Here is a 24,144-nt window from a genome sequence, read left to right as displayed (position 1 = left end):
ATTTCTTCCTCAAGCTCTGAATCAGTTTCTGTCATTCCTATGAGTCTTCTCCAGTGCCAGTGAAGCAAAGAGAGGTAAACTTGATCCTGGGTACAGTACTTGAGGGGAGGGAAAAAACCAACCCATTAAAACAACAACAACAACAAAGTGGAAAACTCTCTTTCGGATGTGTCATTCCAAACTCTGTATGTATTTAGAGCTACTATTCCATTACTGCCCTTCTGCTTTTGGAAGAGCCTGTCCCAAATGCCCCTGTTGCCATGTGCAACAGACATATTCAGCAGAATCATCAACTGATATTCCCAAGAGAAAAGATGCGAATGATAACAGGTTTCCCTGAATTGCCAGAAAGTCCATTCTGGGTACAGAACTGAATATCTGAACCTGTACTCAGGTTCCAGATAATGGTGAGCATTCATTCCTCACTAAGTGACTAATCCTAGTGGTGTCCTAGTCCAAAAAAGCACATGGGGTTCAAGAGCAACTAAAACAAAATTCCAGGTTTCAGCTTCACTCTGATCCTCTATGATCCTCTATGAAATGATCCTAATCATTTCACCTACCATCTCTAAGAAAACTGGCTAAGTAATTAATTCTGCCTTTTCACATTCGCAGTTGATGAACTTACATTTTAGCAAGCGGTGAAAACCAGAGTGTCTCAAGAAAAGCCACATGTTGCTCATATTTAGCCCAACATCAGAACCTATCTTTAGGCTGGGGTTCAGGAGGGAAGTCACACTACTGCAGGAACTGCTGCCTCCTCTACAGTTACATCATTGTGCATTCCACTGGCTTGCCACAAGTTTTAATCAACTGGGCTCTATGGCTGATGGATTAGGCCTGGCTACAGAAACCCCAGGGACAAATGGTTTTTGAGAACAGAACATCCTATTGATGGGCAAAAGGATGTTATAGTCATCCTTTTCCCAGGCAACAGTAATTGGAATTTTAATTCTTTTACTGACTACATCTTTACCTGTTGCCACTGTATTTGAGGAAAATGGGATTTATAAAAAAGATGTGAGACTGCCAGACATCCTCTATAGAAATCCTACTCTGAAGAAAATCTTTTAAGTATCTTTAAGGTATGTTTGTAGAGAAGGTGGAGAAAGAAAAATTTTTCCACAGCATCTGAGAAATTCTGAGTTGTCAGTTTAACAATACTGATAAGAATGTTTTCATTGAGTCATTTATGAGGAAATTTTATACAATTATGCAAATAAAATTGCTCAGTAACCTGCATCTATACAGGGAAAAACGTGCTGGTCAGGGAATAATGTGATTCTTCTCTGTTCAAGTATCAGTTGGTAGTTTTCACTCTGAGAGCTGGAGACTATCATCTAAAAGCCCACAAACAGACTGAGGCTTAAGTTTTTATCCTTTGCTTCCAGCTAACTTTTACACAGCACTTTTTAAACCTTGACAAACAATTTCTGATCACTGACAGAACTAGGGCTTCTGGACTTTACCACACTGGAAACAAGGACAAATAAAAATGCAATCCGTTGGTCAATTAAGAATACAAAGTGCAAACAATGTCCGTTCTCTTATATATCAAACATAAGACTGTAAGGAGACATTATATCTACTGACTTTTCCTAAAACACGAGCCAGAGAATAAGCATTTTTTGTAATGAATCATGCTATTTTTATGCAGCAGAATTGTTTCCTGGAAGGAAAAAAAAAAAATAAATCTCAGCTTTAGACCGTAAAGTTTAATTGATCTTGTTAGACTTGGTCCGCTACAGAAATTCCTTATTTCAAGTATTTACAAATAAATAAAATCACCATCCCATCTTTGATAAACTACCTAGATTGTCCCTATTAAATTTCCCAGAGCAAAGGAGCTATTATTTCAAGCAGGAGCTCTTATATGTCTCTTCTAAATCCTTTCCTGTTAGTCTTAATTCTTTCTTACAGCTATAATGAATGCAATACACTAGTAATCATTTAACTAGTGCTGTACCCAAAGGAAATGCTGTGCCTATATTCTTCAATCAGTACTACCAGAATTATAGTGCAAGAACGGCACTGGACTAATTAGCAAAAGCATCTCAGTCATGTTCAATTAATTTTCTATTGTGATCCTTAAATGCTTTTCAGAATTGCTGATTTGTTGAGTAACATTTCTATGGTGCAAATGTGACCTTTTTTCTTCACATCAAAGTCTAAAATAAATCATGCTTATCAACTGTAATCATTTACAAGGCAATAAAGAGGAGTCTCAACATTATTATTTCCTACCAATACATTTAATCATGAAGGATTTTATATTTTTCAAAATGTACTGACACATCAAATGAAGAGTAGACAAATCACATCATCAAAGGAAAAGAAAAACCATCTAATGTTGATGGTGATTCCTATACCTTTGCAGATCTAGTAATTTGTTATTTTCAATCCTCTTAAAACTGGCTCTTTTTTTTTTTTTTTTTACATGGTGCTGGTTTTAGCAAAGCATTCTATACTGTAAATGAGATCACTTAGAGAATTCTACATATTTGTTAATAGATACCTCTAGCAACAAAACTCAGTCTCAAGAAAAGCTACCATCAAACATGCCTGATGAAACTATGGTCTGTATCAGCTGACTGAAACAAGATGTGCCACCTTCAATTCCTTACCAATGACATCCTGCATCAGCCTTTCTTACATGCAATACAAACTCGCTATTGTCATCCCGTAAACTCTTTTAAAATATATCCACTGCATTACATTAAAAAATTTCAAATGCCTTGCTTTCAGAAAGCTAAATACATTGCAGTTTTCCAAGATTTCTGAAAAATGAAATACAAAGGAAAGTTGTCAGCTTTAAAAACAATCTATGTGTAATTTACTGCTCTACTCCAAATATTTAAAAATGTTTCATTTTAGCAGCTGCTCTTTTATGTCACTGTAAGTGCTAGAATTATTTTTATTACTGTAAACTGTGAACATAGCATGCGGCCTCCTCCCAGTCAAAACCCAGCAATTTTCTACTGCTGGCATTCTGGCATCCTCATTTACATCCTTCCACTCCTAAATAATTGCCAGGTTTTTGCCATGATTTTTCTTTGTTTACAGCAAGTAAGACCAACATTTGCTTTCCTATCCATAACCGTATTTACTTTGCTTTTCACTGCTGTATTCTTCCTGAAACTTAGGGAAGTGTAGACCAACAAACTGTCTGAGTATCAGACAGGAATTGTAGAACTGCAGATATGTAATGTTCACTTAGACATGCAATACATACTACATAAGCACATGCACATGCAGAGTCTGTTAACTTAGAGACATATCAAAGAAAATGAAGAAGCAGAGCAGACTCATACTTTTCCATTAGGCTTCAAAACTTCACCACTAAGTCCGCAACACCCTGTCTTAGGCAGTTCTGTTACTCCTGAAGGTTTTGTGATTTTTCAATGCTACAAGTGTTGCAATAAACAAGCAACACTGAAATAGTAATTTAAGTCCTGTACAGGTGGAGCTTGGAAGGTTTCTCAAGATCAAAAGAAAAGAAGTCTGCAGCAGAAAAAAACTATGAACTGAGCCTTTTAGTGTTCTAGCTGTAGATAGGACACCCTTTTACCATGTACAAAGCAAGCTGAAACAGTAGGCTGACATCTAGCAGTGGGACAGGTTGTGAGGGGGGCAGCAGAACTACTAATGAAGGAGAGGCTTATTTCAGAGGAAGCTTGACTTTGTATAAAGTATTTGCTTAATAAACATTATATGAATCTGTTTTTAATAAGAAGCATATTTATTTCTATTACTTGCTAGTAATTTTGGGTGACAGAAGAAATGTATCTTCTTTATGAGCAATTACTACCTCTCAAAAAGAAAAATTAATTCTAAAGGTGTAGTTTTCAAATTCTTGCAATGTTTCACTTTGTCATTATCTCAGAGACAAAAAAATGCACTTGATTTGCTACTTCAACATGCCTTTATATCAACATGGCACCCAGGAGAATCTCTACCTGAAACAAATGAGAAAAAATACAAACCTTTGTCCTCTGACCAAAACTCTACTGAGGGACCAAGCCCAAACGCCCACACTGAAATCAGTGAGATGTTTATCCAACAACTGCAAGTCTGAAGCCCGGTAAGGCAAATAACTCTTTAGCTGTGGGGCCTAGAACAAAAAAATTGTAAGCCAAAAAATTACCTACTCAAAATACACCGCACAGCACTACTCATTGTCTTTTACAAATCTAAGTCCAATAAAGGCATTTGGTGTTCCTGAATTCTTTATAAGGCCAAAAAAGAAAGGGAGGTGACTCAAAAATAGTTCCACTCATTTAAAAACATTGCTTACACTGTTTAGAAATAACAGTATGAAAATCTCAACTAGACATACTTTTTTCTCTTCTCAAATTATGCCCTCTAATATTGAAAATAAAACACCTACCACCATTTTCTTCTCCATTATTATTGTTTGTCTCAGCCATTTCTGTTCCATCTAACTCAGATTCACATCCTAAATCCAATGTTCCATCAGTAGGGCATGTTGATTCTTCTTTCTAGTTAAAAAAGAAAAAGAAAACTAAAATTAAAAAGGAAAAAAACAGTCGTGATCCTGCTGCATCTCGGAGAACAGATTACTGCAGAGTATTCTGATGCTTACATTTCAAAAGCAGAATGAAATAAAATATTCTTGTGAACTACTTTAGAGAAAGACTTTCATGAAACAACTTGCAAAGCAAAACCAAAAGAACTATTTTGTGAAGTCATAACATACTCCTTTTTTAAAATGTCAATTGAGATTGACATTCTATGATTCTATGAAAAGGCAAGATCTTCCACTTCTGGTCTTTTTTTTTTTTTTCTTTTTTCTTTTTATTTTTTTCTTAACAGAAGCAGACTTGTTTGGCTGTTAAAAATCCTGGTTTTCCAGTTCGGTGTCCACAGCACCGCAGCCAAACACAAATCCTTTAATGTTTCTTTTCTGCCTTTGCCTGTTTCCTGAATTCAGATAGCTGAAGCATATCTGAGTACCTGGAGCTCACAAGCATGGGAGCGATCGTGAATACTTGGATTTATGCCAAGAATATCTCCCGTTTTAAAGAAAAACAACAGCATTTGTTTTAGTAGATTAGGAAACTGAGCTTCTAAAAACTTCTGTCTCAGATATAGTTTTTAATTACCAGGAGCAGGAAATTCTATATAGTTTTATATTTTTCAAGTCCTTACATCAACTAAGTTACAAAGAAATCCTTTCCCCCTGCCCAAAATTTTACTTGACTATATTTAGACTGCCAAACACATAATCTGTTTTTTGTTTCTCACCTCTGCCTCACATTCCTTCACTCCTATTGTGAAACCCCTCTAAGTTTGATCATGTACTGCAAAAAAAAAAAAAATTTCCACCCAGAGAAATCATCATATTCATACCAAAATGAAAAAATATGAGGAAAAGGAATAGAAACAGCATAAAGGTAATATCTTCATAACTAAATTCCTTCTCAAAAGCAACGATTCAACCTGTAAATTGAAAGCTGATTTATATTACAGTTGCAAATAATTTTGCACTATTCAAGAATAAAAACATTAATAAATTACATAAAGAGAAAGCCAGTGATCCTCTTGGGCTCACTGTTCATGAAACAAAGGCCTTTTTGTTAACAACTCTGAAAAAATAGCATTTTAGCTAATCTACATGTTTTTTATACCATATGCCAAATTCAAGAGCATGTATATGCTTTCTAGGATAAAACATTCAATGTTTACTTTCATTATAAATCCTTTTAAAAGACATCTGAAAACATTTAGAAGGACTATCAGGTCATTTCCTCTCCAAAGGAACTAATCTGTTTACCTTTATATCTATTGAGACATTCATAAAACAGTTTAATAGCAATCTGTACTTTCCATATACAAAATTTAAACTTACTTTGAGAGCATAGAGTCCCGACTTCCCAGGGATTTTGAAGAATGTTCCATCACCTACACGAGTGTTAGTATGAAGCATTGCATTCAGGCAAGCTAATGGAGAGGTTCCACTGAAAAATAAAATTGTGCAGTCCAAGATTGAGTGCCTCTTGTAAAACTACTCCCTTGGTCATTTTTTTAAAGACTCATGCTTGCCTGGCTTTTTTTTTTTTTTTAATTCTCTCAACCCTGAAAACATCTACATTACAATAACAGGCCAGTTTCAAACTTAATCATATGCATCTGTCCCCTAGGCTCGAGGCAAAAAGTCTGTGAATTATAATTATGTTTTTCTTCATACAGCAACCAGCTCCACATTCTAAGAGAAACAAAGTCCAAATATTTATGTGAAATTACTTCGTAAATAACACCATGAAGCCTCATTTTTAAAATGTTACAGACAATGTGGCTGCTGCACATGAATGATCAAAACAGTACCAAGTTCAAGGGCAGCTGCATCCCATAGGATGAAAAGCTACAAAAGAATAATAAAGAGCCACATTTAACATTAAGAGTGTTATATAGTTAAGCCTTCTTCTGGGCTTAACATGGTCAGCATGCATTACTATACACAAATACAAACACATTTGTACTTTCTATGAAGCCCTATCTTCTCTAATTAGAATTATTTTAGAGGGTAAGAGATTGACATACACAAGGTAGTAATTGTAGTACCACTGTGGAATGCATGTAAAGGGACTATTTAAAAAGAAACACAACACATTAAAAAAAAAAAGAGTACTTACAGAGATGACTTTGTAATATATGCATGCTTACACAAAAAAACTCCCAACCAAATGTTTCTACCCTGGCCATACTTACACTGTTCTGAAAAGATGATCTAAGAAATGGTGGGGAGGAAGGTAGTCATAAATTGTTTTATTTCATTTCAGTTTAAAAATTAAAGTACAAGGTTTACAGATGGACTACCACATCTTTGTCCCCATTTACTGACTAATGTACACAGTGTACTCAGGGACTGACTCTGAAACTGTGCTTCTTCCCTGGGGTCCTTAGCCTGCACGCACGCTTATCTTTAGCCACGTAAATATATTCCACTTGGTTAAGTGGAACAATGCCTGTGCATTAAATTAAGTGTGTTGCTAAGTATTTCAGGATTAATTATATACTCAACTATAAACCAGGAGCAGGGCTTCAAAAGTCCATCAGAAATTACTGTTCTTTACTGTGCTATTTTATACCACAATATCCATTCTTTGTTGAAAAACGCATGACTGACTATTTTTTTAAAATAAAACTGGACTGAAATTGTCAACTTTCACACGATGATGCTTTCTGTTGATATCCATCGCTCTGTTACAACAAAATTAATCCTTATTGTACATGTATTAATTTAATGGAAAGATGGATAGTGTTGTAATTGTTCTTTCAGTAAAAATTAAAGTGTCCTCAGTACAGGAAGTCCTATCCAGTACCATTTACTTACCATTGGTCACCTAACACATCACATTATTACACTGAAAATCAAAAACCACAGCCTAAAAAAGCTGCTTGTTGATAAACACATTAGATATTTAACAGATATCTATTTTATAAGTCTCCCAAATATAATAATGCTATATGAAAATTCTGACAAGGTTTTGTTCCTTCTCTTTACCCCTGAAAATAAAAGTAATTCCACATCTGGCTTTGATCTAATACTGTAACAGCGTACAAAACTAAATACAGCAAAAATATGATGATACTGCCAGCAGTAGCACAGAAAACATTAAGATACTCCATTGAATTTAACAATTATTTAAACCAGTTTTGGAATAAGCAGAATATTTCTCTTTACACATTTTCCTTATTGTATTAATGTTTGACAAGCAAAGACACAAAGTATTTAATAGAGCAGTTCTAGTTTCATAATTTCTTCCATATGTTAACATACGTAACATGAAGCAATTTTGACTCTCACAGCCTTGGACCTTTTTAGTGAAACATTATCACAGATTAAGACTTGCTCTGGAAGACATAAAAAAAACCTTGCTGACTGTGCAATAAAGGACAAAGTCAATACATCAACAAGAGACAAAATTGTGTGTGCACGTATGTATGATTTGTATACTTTTCCTATACCAATGCAGATATTCTGGACTTCAAACTTATTTTTTAGATATCATTAACTAATTAAAATGATACAAGATTAATGAACCCAAAATAGAGGATTTGGCAATATCTCATGACTACTACTGTGCTCGCAGCAGATATCTTAATCTTCAAAGTCTAGCCAACTGGCAAGTGGACAATAAAATCTACTTTCTGACTTACAAAGAAATCTATATCAGCTACTGAGCCAAGAAGTACTTTAATTACCGTTATGCTTGTTTCATACAGATATCTGCAATTCCAAAATAATTTGGCATGCAACCAAAGAGCTATATCCACCCTTCTTGAAAATTGGACTTGGGTATGCCTGTAACGAGCACTGAACATACCACACATACTTAACTTAACTTGCAAATGAAATAATAATCTGGACACTGTGGGATGGGATTTAATATGAACTAACAGCTCAAACTGAAATTCCACGGTGTCCTTCATCACTATTTTGACCCACATTAACCAATGATTTGCCTATTTTTCTATCAGCATAGGCATCCTTAAAACACTATTAAAATTCCCAAACATTACCCACAAGAGATGCTGGAAATGCATGTAACACATGTTATCACAACCCACGGGACTGTGGTTAAAAAAGCCAGGAATCAAAGATACCACGATACAGACGGATGTCTGAATCATAGAGCAGTTTCTGAGGGATCCATAATACTTATTGCATGCTTTCTAAATTCTCCTGCAGCCTGAGGACATACTCGTTCTTTTCAGAGCTGCTGACATTAATGCAGCAGCCAAGGACTGCCAAATAAAAGGCTGAGTATCTTTGAATGTCAAAAATGGCACAGTTTGACCTAAAGTGGTTGAAACACTCCAGATCAGTTCAACTTTGATTCAGTTTAATCAAATTGGATACAGTAATATTCTACTGTGTAACTTGATATCTGTGAATTTTTAGAGTCATAACGTATTTTCAAGCAATATGCTGCAAGCTTTGTTGCCACAGTCTACATGAGAGGAATATGTTTACCATTTACAGCTGTCAGATGCAGAATTTTCATATTATTTATCATCTTTTGGGTGAGATTGGTTTAAATCACTGTGGTATTCTAAGTCATTTATACATGGGAGTTATCCTCTGTAGCAGCATGACCTTAAGCCTGAGCACTTTCTAATTGTATGTTTATACTTATATGTATATATATATATACATACAAGCTGTATAACTACACCTGCATACTTTCAAAAAGATATAAAAGAAAGTTACTTACTTTCTGTAAAGGTGATATGAAGTCACAACAATCAGCAACATAGAAAAGAAAGAATTACTGATTAGCCATCCAATATAAAAAAATTGATAATAAACTTTTATCATTTAATAGACATCAAGCATGTCAACATTTCATCAACGTTCTTCCCCAGAACCAATGTAACTTGAGAGTAATCAACACATCCTACTAAATAGGATTACAAAATTTCTGTGCATTATCAAAGCAAACTTTTCACCCCAACTCCCCCGCAGAAGGATCTCCAGTATTTTGTGATTCTGGACTCCCTCTACTGGTCATGCAGACCGTGTTGCCTAAATCAAAATGCCAGACTTCAAAGTCTCTACACATGAACCCTTGCAAAAACATGGAGGGGAAGTAAAGATTCAAGTTACTTTCTCCCCTACCACCCTCCCGCAAACTCCAAAAAATCTGTATAAGCACCAGTAAAAACACTACTTATTTTTATATTGTAAACTTCTCAAACTCCAAATTTTGTCAGAAAACCCTGGAAAATTTCTATAGTTACATATTTACTTCTAATGGTTTATCTAGACTGTTTGCCAAGAGCAAAAAAAAAAAAATAAAATAAAATCATGACCTTGGGAAAAAAAAAAATTAAATGTGGAAAACAAACTGGCTAAAGCCAACCTGTCCAGACAATATAGTGTGGAAGACAGTGACAGATTCCTAACACTTTGCAGACAAGGCACCTCAGGTCCTGTAGCATGCAGCATTTCAGCCCCCTGCACATCATAGACCTCTCCCAGAACTTATAAGGGTTCCTGATACGTTCTCAAATAGAACAACAACTGCTGAAAGAGGAAGCACTTAGCTGTTGTAAATGTGATCAGTATTTATTTGTTTAAAATCATTTGCTCGTTTTATACAGATCCATAAATAGTCTCGAGGGAGCAACAATTTTTACTCACTGCTGGAAAGAAAGCAAACTTAAAAAGCTTCAGTACTAATTTCTAGACTTGGTACCAAGTCATAGAGGATAAAATTTGCTTATAATGAATATAAGTTACACCAGTTTGGAAGGGTTTGTAAAGCTTCCTGGAATAAAGGACTTAAAGTCAGAAATAATCTGATGAACTGGAGACAGCATTTAAAATCAAAACCAGGAAACTCATTCCAAAGAAATGTGAAGTGCTATACAATGGGATGTGAAATCACATCCAGAAAATGCATATTTTCATGGCAAGTCCAAGGGACTGGCACCAGCAGTGAAATGGATTGAAGGTAACATCACCAGCAACTCCAAGTGTCCCCCAGTTTGCCAGCCAAGAGACACACAAGGTGAGTGTTCTTGTAACCTAGTGCTAGTGGATACCTGTCAAATTCTGGGCCCATTGCAAGAGAAATATAGGCAAAAAGGCAAAAGAAGATCAAGAATAACAACAGATTAAAAAAAAAAAAAAAGACTTATGAGGAAAAGCTGTAGAAAATTCACAGTGTGTTCTAGAAAACAATGAGCAATTTTAATTTTTCAGGAAAATGTAAAAGGCTGTTGGACACCAATGAAGATAAATGTTCTACATGGCTAATGAGGGGAAAACAAGAAAATTCTCAGTTAGTCTAAAAGTATGAATGTAGCTGTTGTTTTAATCAAAACCAGAACAGAGCAGGAAAGTTTGTAAAATAACCTTCATCAGAAGATCAAATATGGCTGGCACATATCCTGGCACCTGTCCCATTATTATTGCTTTCATTGAACGATCTCTTGAGCATGGACTCAGCACTGTATCCTAGCATTCCTTATCTCATTAATTAATATAAAAAATTTGTTTAAGCCTAAGGTTAACCATATACTTTAAGTATACTTTTTGAAACACAAAAGGCAGACAGAAATGCTGAAGAATTGACTGGATCTCCAGCTGTGCACTGCTTCCTAAAGTGTTTTACAGAGCAATGCATACAGCACTGGATGCCCAGTGCGATGAAGCCAAAGAGAAGCTTTCACACAATCTTCAAGGATCCGTGTGCCCATGTGTCACGGTTTAACACTGGCCCGGCGATTAAACCGGGTGACAGATGCTCTCTATTAATTTCTCTCTCCTCCTTGATAAGAAAGGAGAGAGACTTATGGGTTGGAGGCTAAACCAATCAACTTTAATGAAACAATAATGGTAAATAGGAAAAAAGAAAAGAAAAATGATATATATATATATATATATATACACAATATACAGGAGAATGAATATCAGAGTCCTTCCCCCTTTTCCCCCAACAATTCTCACGCAAGCCGGGTGAAGGCAGGCAGGCAAGCAACTGGGCAGCAGGCAGGGCAGCAGGCGGGCAAACGGACTGGATGGGATCCTTCCAAGATGCCGGGTGAAGGCAGGCAGGCAGGCAACCGGGCAGCAGGGAGGGCAGCAGGGAGGGCAGCAGGGAGGGCAGCAGGGAGGGCAGCAGGGAGGCAACCAGGCAGGGCAGCAAGCAGGGCCACAAGCAGCCAGCCGGGGAGGCAACCAGGAGCTTCTGCTGGTCTTTTATAGTGCCACAGGTGAGACCAATTAGCTGTTAAGGGGGGGGGTGGTACCCAGCACTTCTGCTGGTGATCTCAGGTGAGGCCGATCAGCTGGTAAGGGTGTGGCTCGGTCCTCGAGATCCCCCAACTCCATACCGAGGATGACGCACATGGGATGGAATACTCCATTTGAGAAACTTGCTGTCAACCTCAGCAAGTTCAACCATCTACAAGAAACTCAGAAAAATCACCTTTATCCTGGCCCAAACCAGGACACCATGGTCTTGCTACCATGTGCCAGAAAAGATGTCTGAATTTGCCCTACAAGATGGCAGCCATGACCTAGCTTGGGAGTGACACACAAAACCACCAGGAACCTAAGCAGCAATACCAAGAAAAGATGATAGCTGCCCTATAACATCAAGAAGACAGACAAAGTGCTGCTGACTGCTCTAGAGGTGCTCTTCCCCACAGCTTGACTAAGCTGGCAGTGCTGCAGTGCAGCATTTAGCACTGGGGTTGAGGCAGCTCTTTGAGTCCAGGCTCAGGAGGAAGAACAAGGAGAGGTTCAGAGAACAGAGGACAGAAAAAAACCCATATATTTTAGTGCATTCAAATAGTACAGTCCCTTGGCACAGAGGGAAGTAGAGAGCACAGGTCCTAGAGCAGGTCCAAAGGAGGGCAACCAGGCTGGTGAAAGGACTCAAGCACAGATCCTATGAAGAGAGGCTGAGGGAGCTGGGGCTGTTCAGCCTGAAGAAGAGGAGGCTCAGAGGAGACCTCATCACTCTCTACAACTCCCTGAAAGGAGGTTGGAGCCAGGTGGGGGTTGGTCTCTTTTCCCAGACAACTTTCAACAAGACAAGAGGGCATGGTCTTAAGTTGTGCCAGGGGAAGTTTAGGGTAGATATTAGAAAGAATTTCTTTACAGAGAGGGTGATCAGACACTGGAATGGGCTGCCCAGGGAAGTGGTGGACTCCATCCCTGGAGATATTTAAAAAGAGACTGGATGTGGCACTCAGTGCCATGGTCTGGGAACCACAGTGGTAGTGGATTAAAGGGTGGACTTGATGATCTCTGAGGTCCCTTCCAACCCAGCCAATTCTATGATTCTATGATTCTATGAGTAGATGGATGAAAACAATGTGGATGACTGCAAGATTTCCTGCCAGCCATGTACTAACTTTTCAGCAATGAAAGCTTCAAGTCAGTCTAAACAAATCAAGCCACATGTTGATGAAGTCTCCACTGTCTTCCCTGGTTATTCTGTATATCCCTACACAGGAGGGCCATGAGCAGTGTATTTGCTTTCTCTTCCAATGTTAAATACAGACCATGTGCTCCAGGTAAAATGTCATTCACAGAATTACAGAATGTTAGGGGTTGGAGGGGACCCCTGGAGAGAATCTACACCAGCTCCCCTGACAGAGCACATCCCCTTCTTTCAACAGACAGCAAAATCATGGAGTAAGCACATGAATACAAACAAAACCAATTTAAATTGTCAATAAGAAAATTTGATTTGAACAATAAATTCAAATCTTTGTTCTGATTTTTTTTTCATTTATTTTTATTGCTTGAAATTATTAATATATCTCAATCAGCAAATAAGTAGATACATGAATGTAACAGTACTTTTTGCTAATCAGGATGCATTCAGCAATTATATACCTAATAAAAATTAATCTAAGTTAAATTTTATTATGTTAAAATAACAACATCTTATTTACTAAATCAGTATAAGTATACTTATTTCTGTTAAGTCATTTTTTAAAGAAACTTGAATTTTGTTGAAAGATTTGGATTTAAATGCTGAATGAAAATACAAGAGATATGTTGTACAAAAAAGGAAAATAAGACTTTTCAAAATATTACATATCCAACATAATTTATAAAACAAACCCCCCATCTTTTAGGATGTGGGTAGAAAGTAGCTTGGGAATCATCTACTATTTTTATATAAAGACTAGTGAAACTATAGAGCTGGTAGAACTCAGCCTCTCACACAAACATTTTATTCATAAATTGGAACATGATGAAAGCATTTTACTTTTTGAAATTCCAATTGAACTTCTAAAGAGACTACTAATGAGAACTACAGAAAACTCTCCTGATAGTTAAAATTGGTGTAAAAATTATTCATGTTCTGAAGTCTTAACCACATAAATAACAAAGTCATAATAAAGTCCTAAATATAAATAGCTGTTTGCCGAAGTTCCATAGGAATTGAAGTGCATACAGGTAGAACAGTATTTATGCAGTTTGATAAACTTTACTTACGGTTTATTCTTACTATAAGCTCTCCCAACTGGATCTTTAAATGTATTTTAAAGGACTAGAATACACTTCTTAAAAGGAATATATCTATATTTTAAGTTTATTTTAATCAAATTTTATCCACATTAGCCAAGATGCACATCAGTTTTGTTCTCATTTGGGCAGCACTCTAAAGTAAACCTTTACATTTCATGTCCCAGTTATGCCTTATATGTAACACCTGACTTTAAGCCCTGGTACACCACAAACACAGTTACTATTCTTGAGGACAGGAGGTAAGCCAGAAAGCTCACAGCTATCAGGGAATGAGACCAACTCATATTGGTCTCATTTCACCACAGTCTCAAAGTCTGCAAAAAAACCCCAGACGACAATATGGAAAAAGACCCATTATATATACTACTGACAACACTTCATACTCAGACCTCATAAAGATGAAGATATAGGCAAGAATACTGTTAGTATGATAGAAAACACAAGGATCAGTACAGACATGCTAAAATGTAACCCATGCATCACAGGTACTTTGGACCGGTCTTACAAGCCAGCAGAATTTATGTATCAGCTTTCACTGACGTTTGAACCAAAGTAGTGAGTCCTAAATATCTGGGACTTTTGTAGCTGGTGAAGGAGTTACAAGCAGCTGGAACTACTGTTGACTAAAGTGTCTGATATGTCACCTAGAGACTGAATCTGCTCACTGCCCTTCAAATGTGAAGTTATCTGGGGAGAAACTCAATAGGAATACTAAATTCAAGCCAGGTATCATGAAAGGGTATTTTTTCCATTCTTTGGCAGGAAATCTCATTTTCAGACTCACCTGGTCTGGTTTCACATTGTGAATTCACCAAACCTGGTATGAGGGAAGAAGTTGGAAGTGAAGCTGCTTTCACAGAACTAAGAGGTGTCCTCCAACTCTTACCAGACTGCCTCTGAAGCATAAACAAGGCTGTCTCCAAGGAGGAGAGGCAAGCAGCCACCCAGAGAGACACACAAAGATTATTCAAGTCTTCGGTGAAAGGATATACATAAGAAACAAATACTGGAGATTATGCTACTACTCTTAAGACTGATTTCTACCACTTCTAGGATCCTCCTAGGAACCATTCTTCCTCCGGGCCCTTTGTTCATCTACAAACTACCACTGAATGCAGTGATTACGTGGCACTACTGCACACATTACAGCACAAACAGAATAAACCTCTGGCCATTTGTCAGCATGTAAAAACCAAGGTGGGGAAGTGACTGAAACTGCTGGCTGAAAGCAAACGTGACAGAAAGACAGGGAACACTGTTAAGAAGAGGCTGATTTTTTTTCTTTGTTTAGGAGTTTGCCAGACTGGTTTCATCCACCCAACAAAAGTGACTGACCACACAATCTAAGACAACACTTAGGTTTCTTGGGAAAGCAAAGCTCTCATGAATGACTACTCACACAGTTTTATTCTAATTCCCGCTCAATAACTAAGAATCTTTTGCAAATGGTGGCACAGACTTAGGGCTTTTTCACCTCCCAGTGGTACTGCAGCACTTTATCTGCTCTTTCTCTGCTCTGTAAAATGGCCTTTAGCAGACATTTCAATCAAGTTCAGCATTTCCACTCTTACCTCCAGAGTACCCTGGGATCTGATGCCAGGGAAGTGGTGGATTCCCCAACACTGGTTGCTTTTAAGCTTCAGCTGGACAGGGTGCTGGTCCATCTTGTCTAGATCAGGCTTTTGCCAAGACAAGGTTGGGCCAGATGACCCTTGAGGTCCCTTCTAACCTGGTATTCTATAATTCTAGTACTCTACAAGAATAATAATGAATATTTTTGGTATCTAGAGCAAAGCATATTGTATCTCCTGCTGCTGGCAGCCTGGGAAAACTGATGATGATGTTAAAAAAGAATTCATCTGTGGTGAAACCAAAGCTTTATTACAACTTGGATAAAACAATAAAATTTCTAGGAACTCAAGTTCATTGCAAATCTCAGTACTCCTTAAGCCAGTGAAGATTTGTTTGTTTTTTTTTTAAACCATGCTCTCTCACAAGAAAGCCATTACATACAAAAGTTACAGAGTTATTGCCATGGATTTCCCCTGACAATAATTTTTTTTCCAAAAAAAATATTTGCTGTTACTGAAGCAAAAATTTCCTAAGTTTACTCTTAAGTTTATAATGTATTTGAAACAAGATGCTAGTGTTATAGCAGTTAAATTTAAGATGAAAAAAACCCCAAACATATTATATAAAACATATTATACCAATGCCACATTATAAACTCCAGATAGAAAGACACAAACATGCTTTCCTGAAGCTTAAATATGCCTACCCATTATTTTTGCTGATCACCCTTGCCCTTTGTCAGCCATACCTCTAAGTAGGTCTCACTGAATATCTTGAATGTTCAGGAGTGTATGCTTGGAACACCATGACACCTCATTAAATGATATTCACATATGGCAACAAGTACTCCTTGACCAGAAAGGAAATGAGAATGCAAGTTTTATAGAAAATGTTTACATTTTTCTGTGTTCCCTAACACCTGGGAAAACTCCAGGTTACCTTCTATGTGAAGGAAAACTTCAAATAAAGAATATTTAGTAAAAGCACTTCTGTATTTTGAGTCCTTAACATTTCATTACATGTAGTACAAATAATACAAGAAAAAAACAATGCTTAAAAAAAGGCTATTTTAATGTATTTCTGACACATACAGATTAGAGAGTACTTTTTGAAATAATCCTGAAAGAAAAATGTTTCAGAAAGAAAATGATCTGAGAGGAACAAGAAATCAACATGCATCAGAGAGGGTCTCTGACAGCCACATCCTATTCAAGAATTTATATTTTTCTTTTCGTTTTAAATAAAATATTTCCTTTTACCAAAGGTCACAATGAAGGACAGAATTATATAGAAAGGAAAAAACTTAATTCCTGCCACATGAAAAAAGCTCTGGAGTAGAGGTTAAAAAATGGCTTTCTTAAAAAAACCATGGTTTTTATATACATGATGTCTTATTTTAGTATCAGATTTCACAGGCCCTTGTGGGTTTAAAATACATACATTTAGAAAAATGAAGTAATGACTGTGCTACAATCAAAAATGTACTAAACCCAAGAAAAACATTATCACAAAACACGCAATGTATGAAATGAAAAAAACCACCCCACCCTTACAAATATTCTTGGCTTCAAGTTGGGCAAAGCTTACTCCTAAAAAAAAAAGGCGAAAAGTAAAATGACTGTGCTGAAAAAGACCTGGTCAGTAATCACCAAATGCCTCTTGGCCTCTAAAATTTAATCATCCTACACAAGGGACCTCTATGAAGTTATCCCAAGTTCTCTTGCTTAATTTGGCTTTCTCTGCAGTGCTTTAAGAATATCTTGTGTGTGTTATTGAGATATAACTGGTTAGTCAAATGCAAAACAAAAATTATACCTCACACCCTCAAAAAAAGTTGCAGCTATTTTTAAGAACATTTAAGAACATCCACCAAGGTTCATGCTCATAATTGTAACAGAATTTATGTGGGAAGGAACTTCCAGAAGTCATCTAGTCCAACCTCTTGCTCAAAGCAAGGCCACTTAGATCTGGGCCTTGCCCAGCCAAGTTCTGTGCAGCCTCCAAGAAAGGAGAGCTCACAGCCTCTCTGGATAACCTCCTCCTGAGTTTAACTGCTCTCACTGGGAAAGCACTTTCCTTAGTATCAAATCAGAACTTTCCATGCTCCAAATTTTGTGTTGCCTCTTATCCTCTGCTTCTCATGCTGTCACTGTGCAACCTCCAAGAAAAAACTGGCTCTGTTTTCTACACACCCTCCCATTAGTGAGCTGTAGACTGTGGCAAGATCCCCCTGAGCCTTCTCTTTTCCTCTGGGAACAAGCCCAGCTCTCCGAGCCTTTCCTCATACATCTTATACCTCCAGCCATCTTGGGGAACCTCTGCTGGACTCACTCTGCTATATCAATCTCTTTCCTGCACTAGGAGGCCAAAATTCCAGACCGAATACTCCAGGTATGATCTCACAAGTGCTGAACAGAGGGGAAGGATCAGTTCACTTGACCTGCTGGCCAAGCTTCTACTAACACTGCCCAATATGGGCTTGGTCTTCTGGCTGCAAGGGCACATTGCTGGACTAACATCTGGCTTATTGACTGGCAGGACTCCCAGCTCATTTTCTGCAAAGCTGATTTCTAACCTGTTAGCCCCCAGTCTATACTGCTGCATAGCTTAATATGTCCCAGCTGAAGGAGCTTGCTCTTTCCTTTGTTGAATTTCATGAGGTTCCTGTTAGCACAAGTCTTTGCTGTCTTCATCCCTCTGAGTAGCAGTTCAGTCTTCCAGTGTACCAGCTGCTCCCTCCAGTTGAGGATCATCTCCAAATTTGCTGAATGTGCACTCTGTCCCATTGTCCAGGTGCTCAATTGCAAAATTCAACAACAACAGCCTCAGAATCAATGCCTGAGAGAAACACCATTAAGTAACTGGTCACCTACTGGAGTTAGCACCTTTGATCAAAAAACTTTAGGCCTGGTAGTCTGGGCATATTTCCATCATCTTACTGTTTACTTATTGAGTTCCTATCTCACCAGTTTGGCTGAAAATACTATGGGAAATGATGCCAAAGGTTTTCTAAAGTAATGTAAACAATACCTTTGTTGTCCTCTCATGCTCTGAACCAGTCATCTGATCACAGAAGGTGAAGAGGCTGGTCAGGTATGATTTGCTCTTGCTCACTGTTTTTTTGTCACACTTGCTTGACTTTCTGCACATTAGAGTGGGCCATGCTCATTCATCAAGAAAGACAAAACAGCTTTCCTGGGCCTTTTTGCTCATAGTCAGAGCATCAATCATGGTCAAGGCAGTCATCAACCTTCACATCTTCAATCAGTTCTTCTTTGTTCATGTGTAACAAGTCCAGGACAGTGTGTCACCGAGTTGGTTCATCAATCACCTGCATCATGAAATTGACTTTCAGGAACGTTCTGACTTGGTTGCATCCCTCACAACTGCTATGGCCCACAATAATTGCAAGGCCCCCAGCACTTACTTGAAGGCATCATTGACTTCTTCGACAGATGGTCTGCACCTGATGCCTACCACAACATCACTCAGACTGTTCTGATCTCTCTTAAATGCTCAACAACTCAACATGCTCAGTCCTCATTCCTGGGTAAAGCACTATGTGCTCCCACTCCTCTGCACACTGTGCACTCCTTTGCATGCACTGCCCCTCTTTGCCTGCCTGCATCCACCCATACACCCGTGGCAGTGCTAAATTTTGTGAATAATTCCACCGTATCTTTGTAACCTTAAGGAGCTCTGCAAGTATACACAGACTTTGAATTCCTCCTGTTCACAGAACCACAGAATCAGCAGAGTTGGAAAGGACCTCTGAGATCATCAAGTCCAGCCCTTGATCCACTTCTGCCGTAGTTACCAGACCATGGCACTGAGTGCCAAATGCAGTGTCTTAAAAACCTCCAGGGACGGAGGAGAATCCACCAGCTCCCTGGGCAGCCCATTCCAATTGTTTCCCATGCTCTGTGCATTTGTGTACAGATGCCTTATATGGGCACTTGTTATGGTCCAGAGTAACATTAGATTTATTTTGATTTGGATCTACAAAAACAAAGTCCAACCACAAAAGGGTTGGGTGCATTTGACAACTGACACAAGCAAAATGATAGAACCCCGTGAAAGTACAGGGGATATGTTGCCAGACAATGGAGGGAGAGAGAAAGAGGAGAAGATATGAGACAAGTGGGAGAGAAAAAGAGTAAGAAAGTGGGAAGAAAGAATGAGAGAGAGAGAGACAGAGAGAGAGAGAGTCACCACCAGGGGTGTAGCTGTCCAGCTAGTTCCTTCAAGATGTCGCTGATCCTGGGTCCGATGCGAGATGGCAGTGGGTCAAGAGACGATGAAACATCCTCAGCATGGACAACCATATATACCCCTGAGTTCCTTTTGTTTATCTGTCAGTCAGCCGCCACAGAAGTCAGGTCCATTAGCACCAGAACAACCAAGGTGTCTCCCCACCCTGGCCAGAGCCATCCTCACACAGCCATCAGGTCTCATCTCTTTCCAGGCATTACTCCCTGCTCTGGGGCTGGGCGAGGTTCATTATCCTCAGAGCCATTGGAAACAGAATGTGTGTGGGGGGGGAGGCTTCCTCCAACTTGTCACAGAAGGACCAGTTCTTATCTTTTTCTCTAAGCAACACCCAGCCATGTTATCCAGGTACATTAGCATAAGTACAATCACCCTAGCCAGGGCTTATTCACTTTAAAATTGTCCTTTTGAGGCAATGAAAGATTCCAGAGCAGAATCTTACAACACTCCAGTTGTACAGACTGCAAAAAGGAAGTGCAAGGTTTCTCCAATCATGTCCCTTGCACAGTTCCTCAATATTCCCCATGCCTTCACTTCTGCAGTGCCTGAGGACTGGAGGAAAGCACGTCACTCCAGTCTTCAAGCAAGGCAAGAAAGAGGACCCAGGTGACTACAGACCAGTCAGCCTCACCTCCATCCCTGGAAAGGTGATGGAACAATTCATTCTTGATGCACATCAAAGATAAGAGGCTTATCAGGAGCAGTCAACATGGCTTTACTAAGGGGGAGTCATGTCCAACCAACCTTATAGCCTCCTATGAGGATATAACCAGGTGGATGGGTGATGGCAGAGCAATAGACATAATTTATCTTGATTTCAGTAAGGCATTTGACACCGTTTCCCACAGCATTGTTGGAGTTAAACTGAAGAAGTGTGGCTGGGTAGTGATGTGGATCAGCAGCTAGTTGAAGGATAGAAGCCAGAGAGTTGTAGCCAATGGGATGGAGTCTAGTTGGAAGTCTGTTTCTAGTGGAGTCCCTCAGGGGTCAGTTCTGGGACCTGTACTATTCAATATATTTACTGATGACCTGGATGGGGGAGTAGAGTGCACTATCACCAGGTTTGCTGATGACACAAACCTGGGAGGAGTGGCTGACACCCCAGAAGGCTCTGCTGCCATCCAGAGAGACCCAGTCAGGCTGGAGAGCTGGGTAGGGAAAAAATTAATTAATTACAGCAAGGGAAAGTGAAAAGTCTTGCATCTGGGAAAGAATCTCAGGTACCAGTATAGGTTTGGGGCTGAGCACAGGGGAAAGGGACCTGGGGGTGCTGGTGAATGGAAGGATGACCATGAGCCATCAATGTGCCCTTGTGGCCAAGAAGGCCAATGGCATCCTGGGGTGCATTAGAAAGGGGGTGGTTAGTAGGTGGAGAGAGGTTCTCCTCATCTTCTACTCTGCCCTGGTGAGGCCAGATCTAGAATATTGTGTCCAGTTCTGGGGCCCTCAGTTCCAGAAGGACAGGGAACTGCTTGAGAGAGTCCAGCGCAGCGCCACGAAGATGATTAAGGGAGTGGAAAATCTCACTTATGAGGAAAGGCTGAGGGAGCTGGGGCTCTTCAGCTTGGAGAAGAAGAGAATGAGGGGTGACCTCATTAATGTTTATAAACATGTAAGGGGTGAGTGCCAGGAGGAAGGAGTAAAGCTTTTTTCAGGGGAGACTAACAATAGGAAAAGAGGCAAAGGTTGTTAAGTGGAGCACAGGTGGTTCCCTGTAAATATTAGGAAGAATTGAAGGTGCTTGCTTACATACAGACATCTTCCACCTTCCCCCAGTAATAAAAACACAAGAGACAAGACTCAACATGTTGTTAAGACCTATTAGAATTAAATGGTAAAAAGTAAGCCTATTTCAAAGAAAAGGCTTAAATTGTTATATATTTTAAGGAAATAATTAACAAGTATTGCTCAGCAAAGTTCACTGACTATGATACAGTTTAAAACTATTGTTTACGTTTTAGGAGAACTAAGGATTTCTGGTTTTCACTTGAGAAATCTTGAACATCTTACTCAATGCTGAGCTACCAGACTGTAATAAGAAATTACTTTATTAAATAATATTTGTCCTTGATAGAAACAACAGCATTAAATCAAACTGCTATGCTGAACTCTTTACTCTCCCTAGCAAAAATCAAATTAAGTTTGAATCATCCTAATTAAATTGCTTTATTAACTTTGCTCTTTCTCAAAAATTGGCACATGTGAACATGCTGGCCAGCCAGATTCTGGTACCTTGTGCCACACCATCCATCTGCCTAAATAATCAGTTTTATAAATCAGTAAGAAAGTAGTTAATGCTTACAGTTCCTATGGAAATTTTTATCTGGAAAGACCATATCTATTCATTGAGTGGCAATATTGAAACAAGCTGAGTTATTTTAATATTAGGATTTCACATTTTTTCACTTAATGGAATGTAATTTCCAGGGTCTTGGTTATCACATGACAGTACCACATATGAGCACTTCCAGACAATTAAAAATTTTAACACTGCTGCTAACAGCACTCAGTTACAGATTCCTCAACCACAATGGATTTGTTTCTCTCTTTAGATTTGTTCTTTCTTTCCTCTCTTTTCCTTTCTGTCTACTTTTCTTGAATTCTTTTCCTTCTCTTGCTTCTCTTTCTCACTCCTTTTTTCTTTTCCTCCTCTACTTTCTTTTTTCTCTTTTTTTCCCTCTCCTTAATTTCTTTGTTTTTCTTTCCCCTTTTTGTCTTTTCTTACCATCTTCTTTCCTTCTCTCTGTTCTCTACCTTCTTTAATGTTCTTTGTTCTTCCCTTTATGCTTTTTTCTTTTAATTTTCATTATCTTCCCTTTTTTTTCTTTTCTTGTATTTATTGTCTCTCTTTTCATTCTTTCCCCTTCTCTCTTTCTTGGCTTGCTCTTCTCTCCCTTATGTTTCTTTTCCTGTCTTTCCCTCGTCTTTCTTTTGTTTTCCATCTTCTCTTTCTTCTCTCTTTATCTTTCTTCTTTTTTTTTCTTTCCTTTCTCTTATCTCCTTTTTTTACCTCCTCTCTTTCTCTTGCTTTCTCTTTCTTTCCTCTTGTGCTGGGTTAAGCAGCCAAATGCCCATTGAGCCACTCACTCCTCAACAGAAAACAGGGAGAAAAGGGGATGAAAAAGCTTGTGGGTTGAGACAAAGGGAGACCACTTGCCAGTTACCATAAGAGACAAAACAGACTTGCCTTGAGGAAAGTTACTTCATTAATTTTCCCAATTCCTCTATCTCACCCTCACTGAGTGGCACAGTGGGATGGGAAGGGGGAAGTCCATAATAGCCTTGCTCCAGCCAGGACTCTCCATGGGCAAACTGGCTCCTTCAGGGAACACCCAAATACTCCAGCACTGGGGCTTCCACAAGCTGCAGGGCAATATCCACTCTGGCATTGGCACACCTCCTCCTTCACTGAACCCAGTGTTCACACTTCTTTTTCATGCTCACTTTTTTACCCTCCCCTTCAGCCTGAGCACTGGTTTTGCCTTTTCTTAAAGATGTTCTGAGGGAGCCACCAGCACTGCTGAGGGCTCAGCTGTGCCCTGTGGGGAGGAGGCTGGAGCCAACTGGAACTGAGTGTGTCCAATTGGGGCAGTCTTTGCCTCTCCTCACAGAAGCCACCTCGCAGCCCCTACTTCCACTGCCTTGTGATGGACACTTCTTCTTTCTCTTTTCTTGCTCCATTTTCTTCTATTTCCTTTCTTCTTCCTCCTTCTGCTCTTCTGTATTCTTTCTTCTATCCCTATATCTTCTCTCTTCCTCTTCTCCCTTTCCTCATTCTCTCCATCCTGTAATATCCTATTCTGATAAAAGAATCCTAGTTCTTTTAAAGCAGAACTATAAAATAATAACCCTTTTTATAAAACAAGAACAACTGAAATAATTAAATTTCATTGTATTTTTATTAATTTCTAATCTAAACAAAGAAAGCAGAACTTGATCCTTCTCACTCACAAAAATTCAGGGTAAATCTTCACTGCTTTTTTATTTTTTTCATCTCCCCAGTTTTCAACAGGGCATGGCTTCTCACTGAAGCAATTTAGAATTTTGACACTACATGTCAAATTCTGAGATAATTACCAAGTGTCATATTTATCTTTAGCATCTGTATCCAACACAGAGAAAAATTAAGTCAGAAAGCATGAGAACAATCCATTTCTACATCTTCAATTCTCACTCAATTGACAAAAAAACTTCTACAATAATCTATTGTAATATGTGAAAGAATGAATGAAAATAAATTTCTTCCCTTAAAAAAAGATTTTCCCAATATTCTTGTTTTG

The 24,144-nt window shown here is 38.6% G+C and overlaps 1 protein-coding gene across 2 annotated transcripts in view; it reads right to left on the bottom strand.

The window, feature by feature from the left end:
- ASXL3 (ASXL transcriptional regulator 3) overlaps nt 1-24,144 on the bottom strand; it is a 129,524-nt gene that overhangs the window by 66,422 nt on the left and 38,958 nt on the right. Inside the window, exons 4-5 of one of the 2 annotated variants that reach the window (XM_071737451.1) lie at nt 5,870-5,978; nt 4,388-4,499 (exon numbers count right to left, since the gene is read on the bottom strand). In XM_071737451.1, coding sequence (XP_071593552.1) covers nt 4,388-4,499; nt 5,870-5,978 — 221 coding nt within the window. Of the gene's footprint in view, nt 1-4,387; nt 4,500-5,869; nt 6,108-24,144 lie in introns of those variants that run through there. The other variant, XM_071737447.1, reaches the window with a different exon arrangement.

This window comes from Heliangelus exortis, chromosome 2 (genome assembly GCF_036169615.1).
Source record: "Heliangelus exortis chromosome 2, bHelExo1.hap1, whole genome shotgun sequence".
Taxonomy (NCBI): domain Eukaryota; kingdom Metazoa; phylum Chordata; class Aves; order Apodiformes; family Trochilidae; genus Heliangelus; species Heliangelus exortis.
Note: the sequence above shows the minus strand (reverse complement) of the source record. Positions and strands in the feature narration are given on the sequence as shown.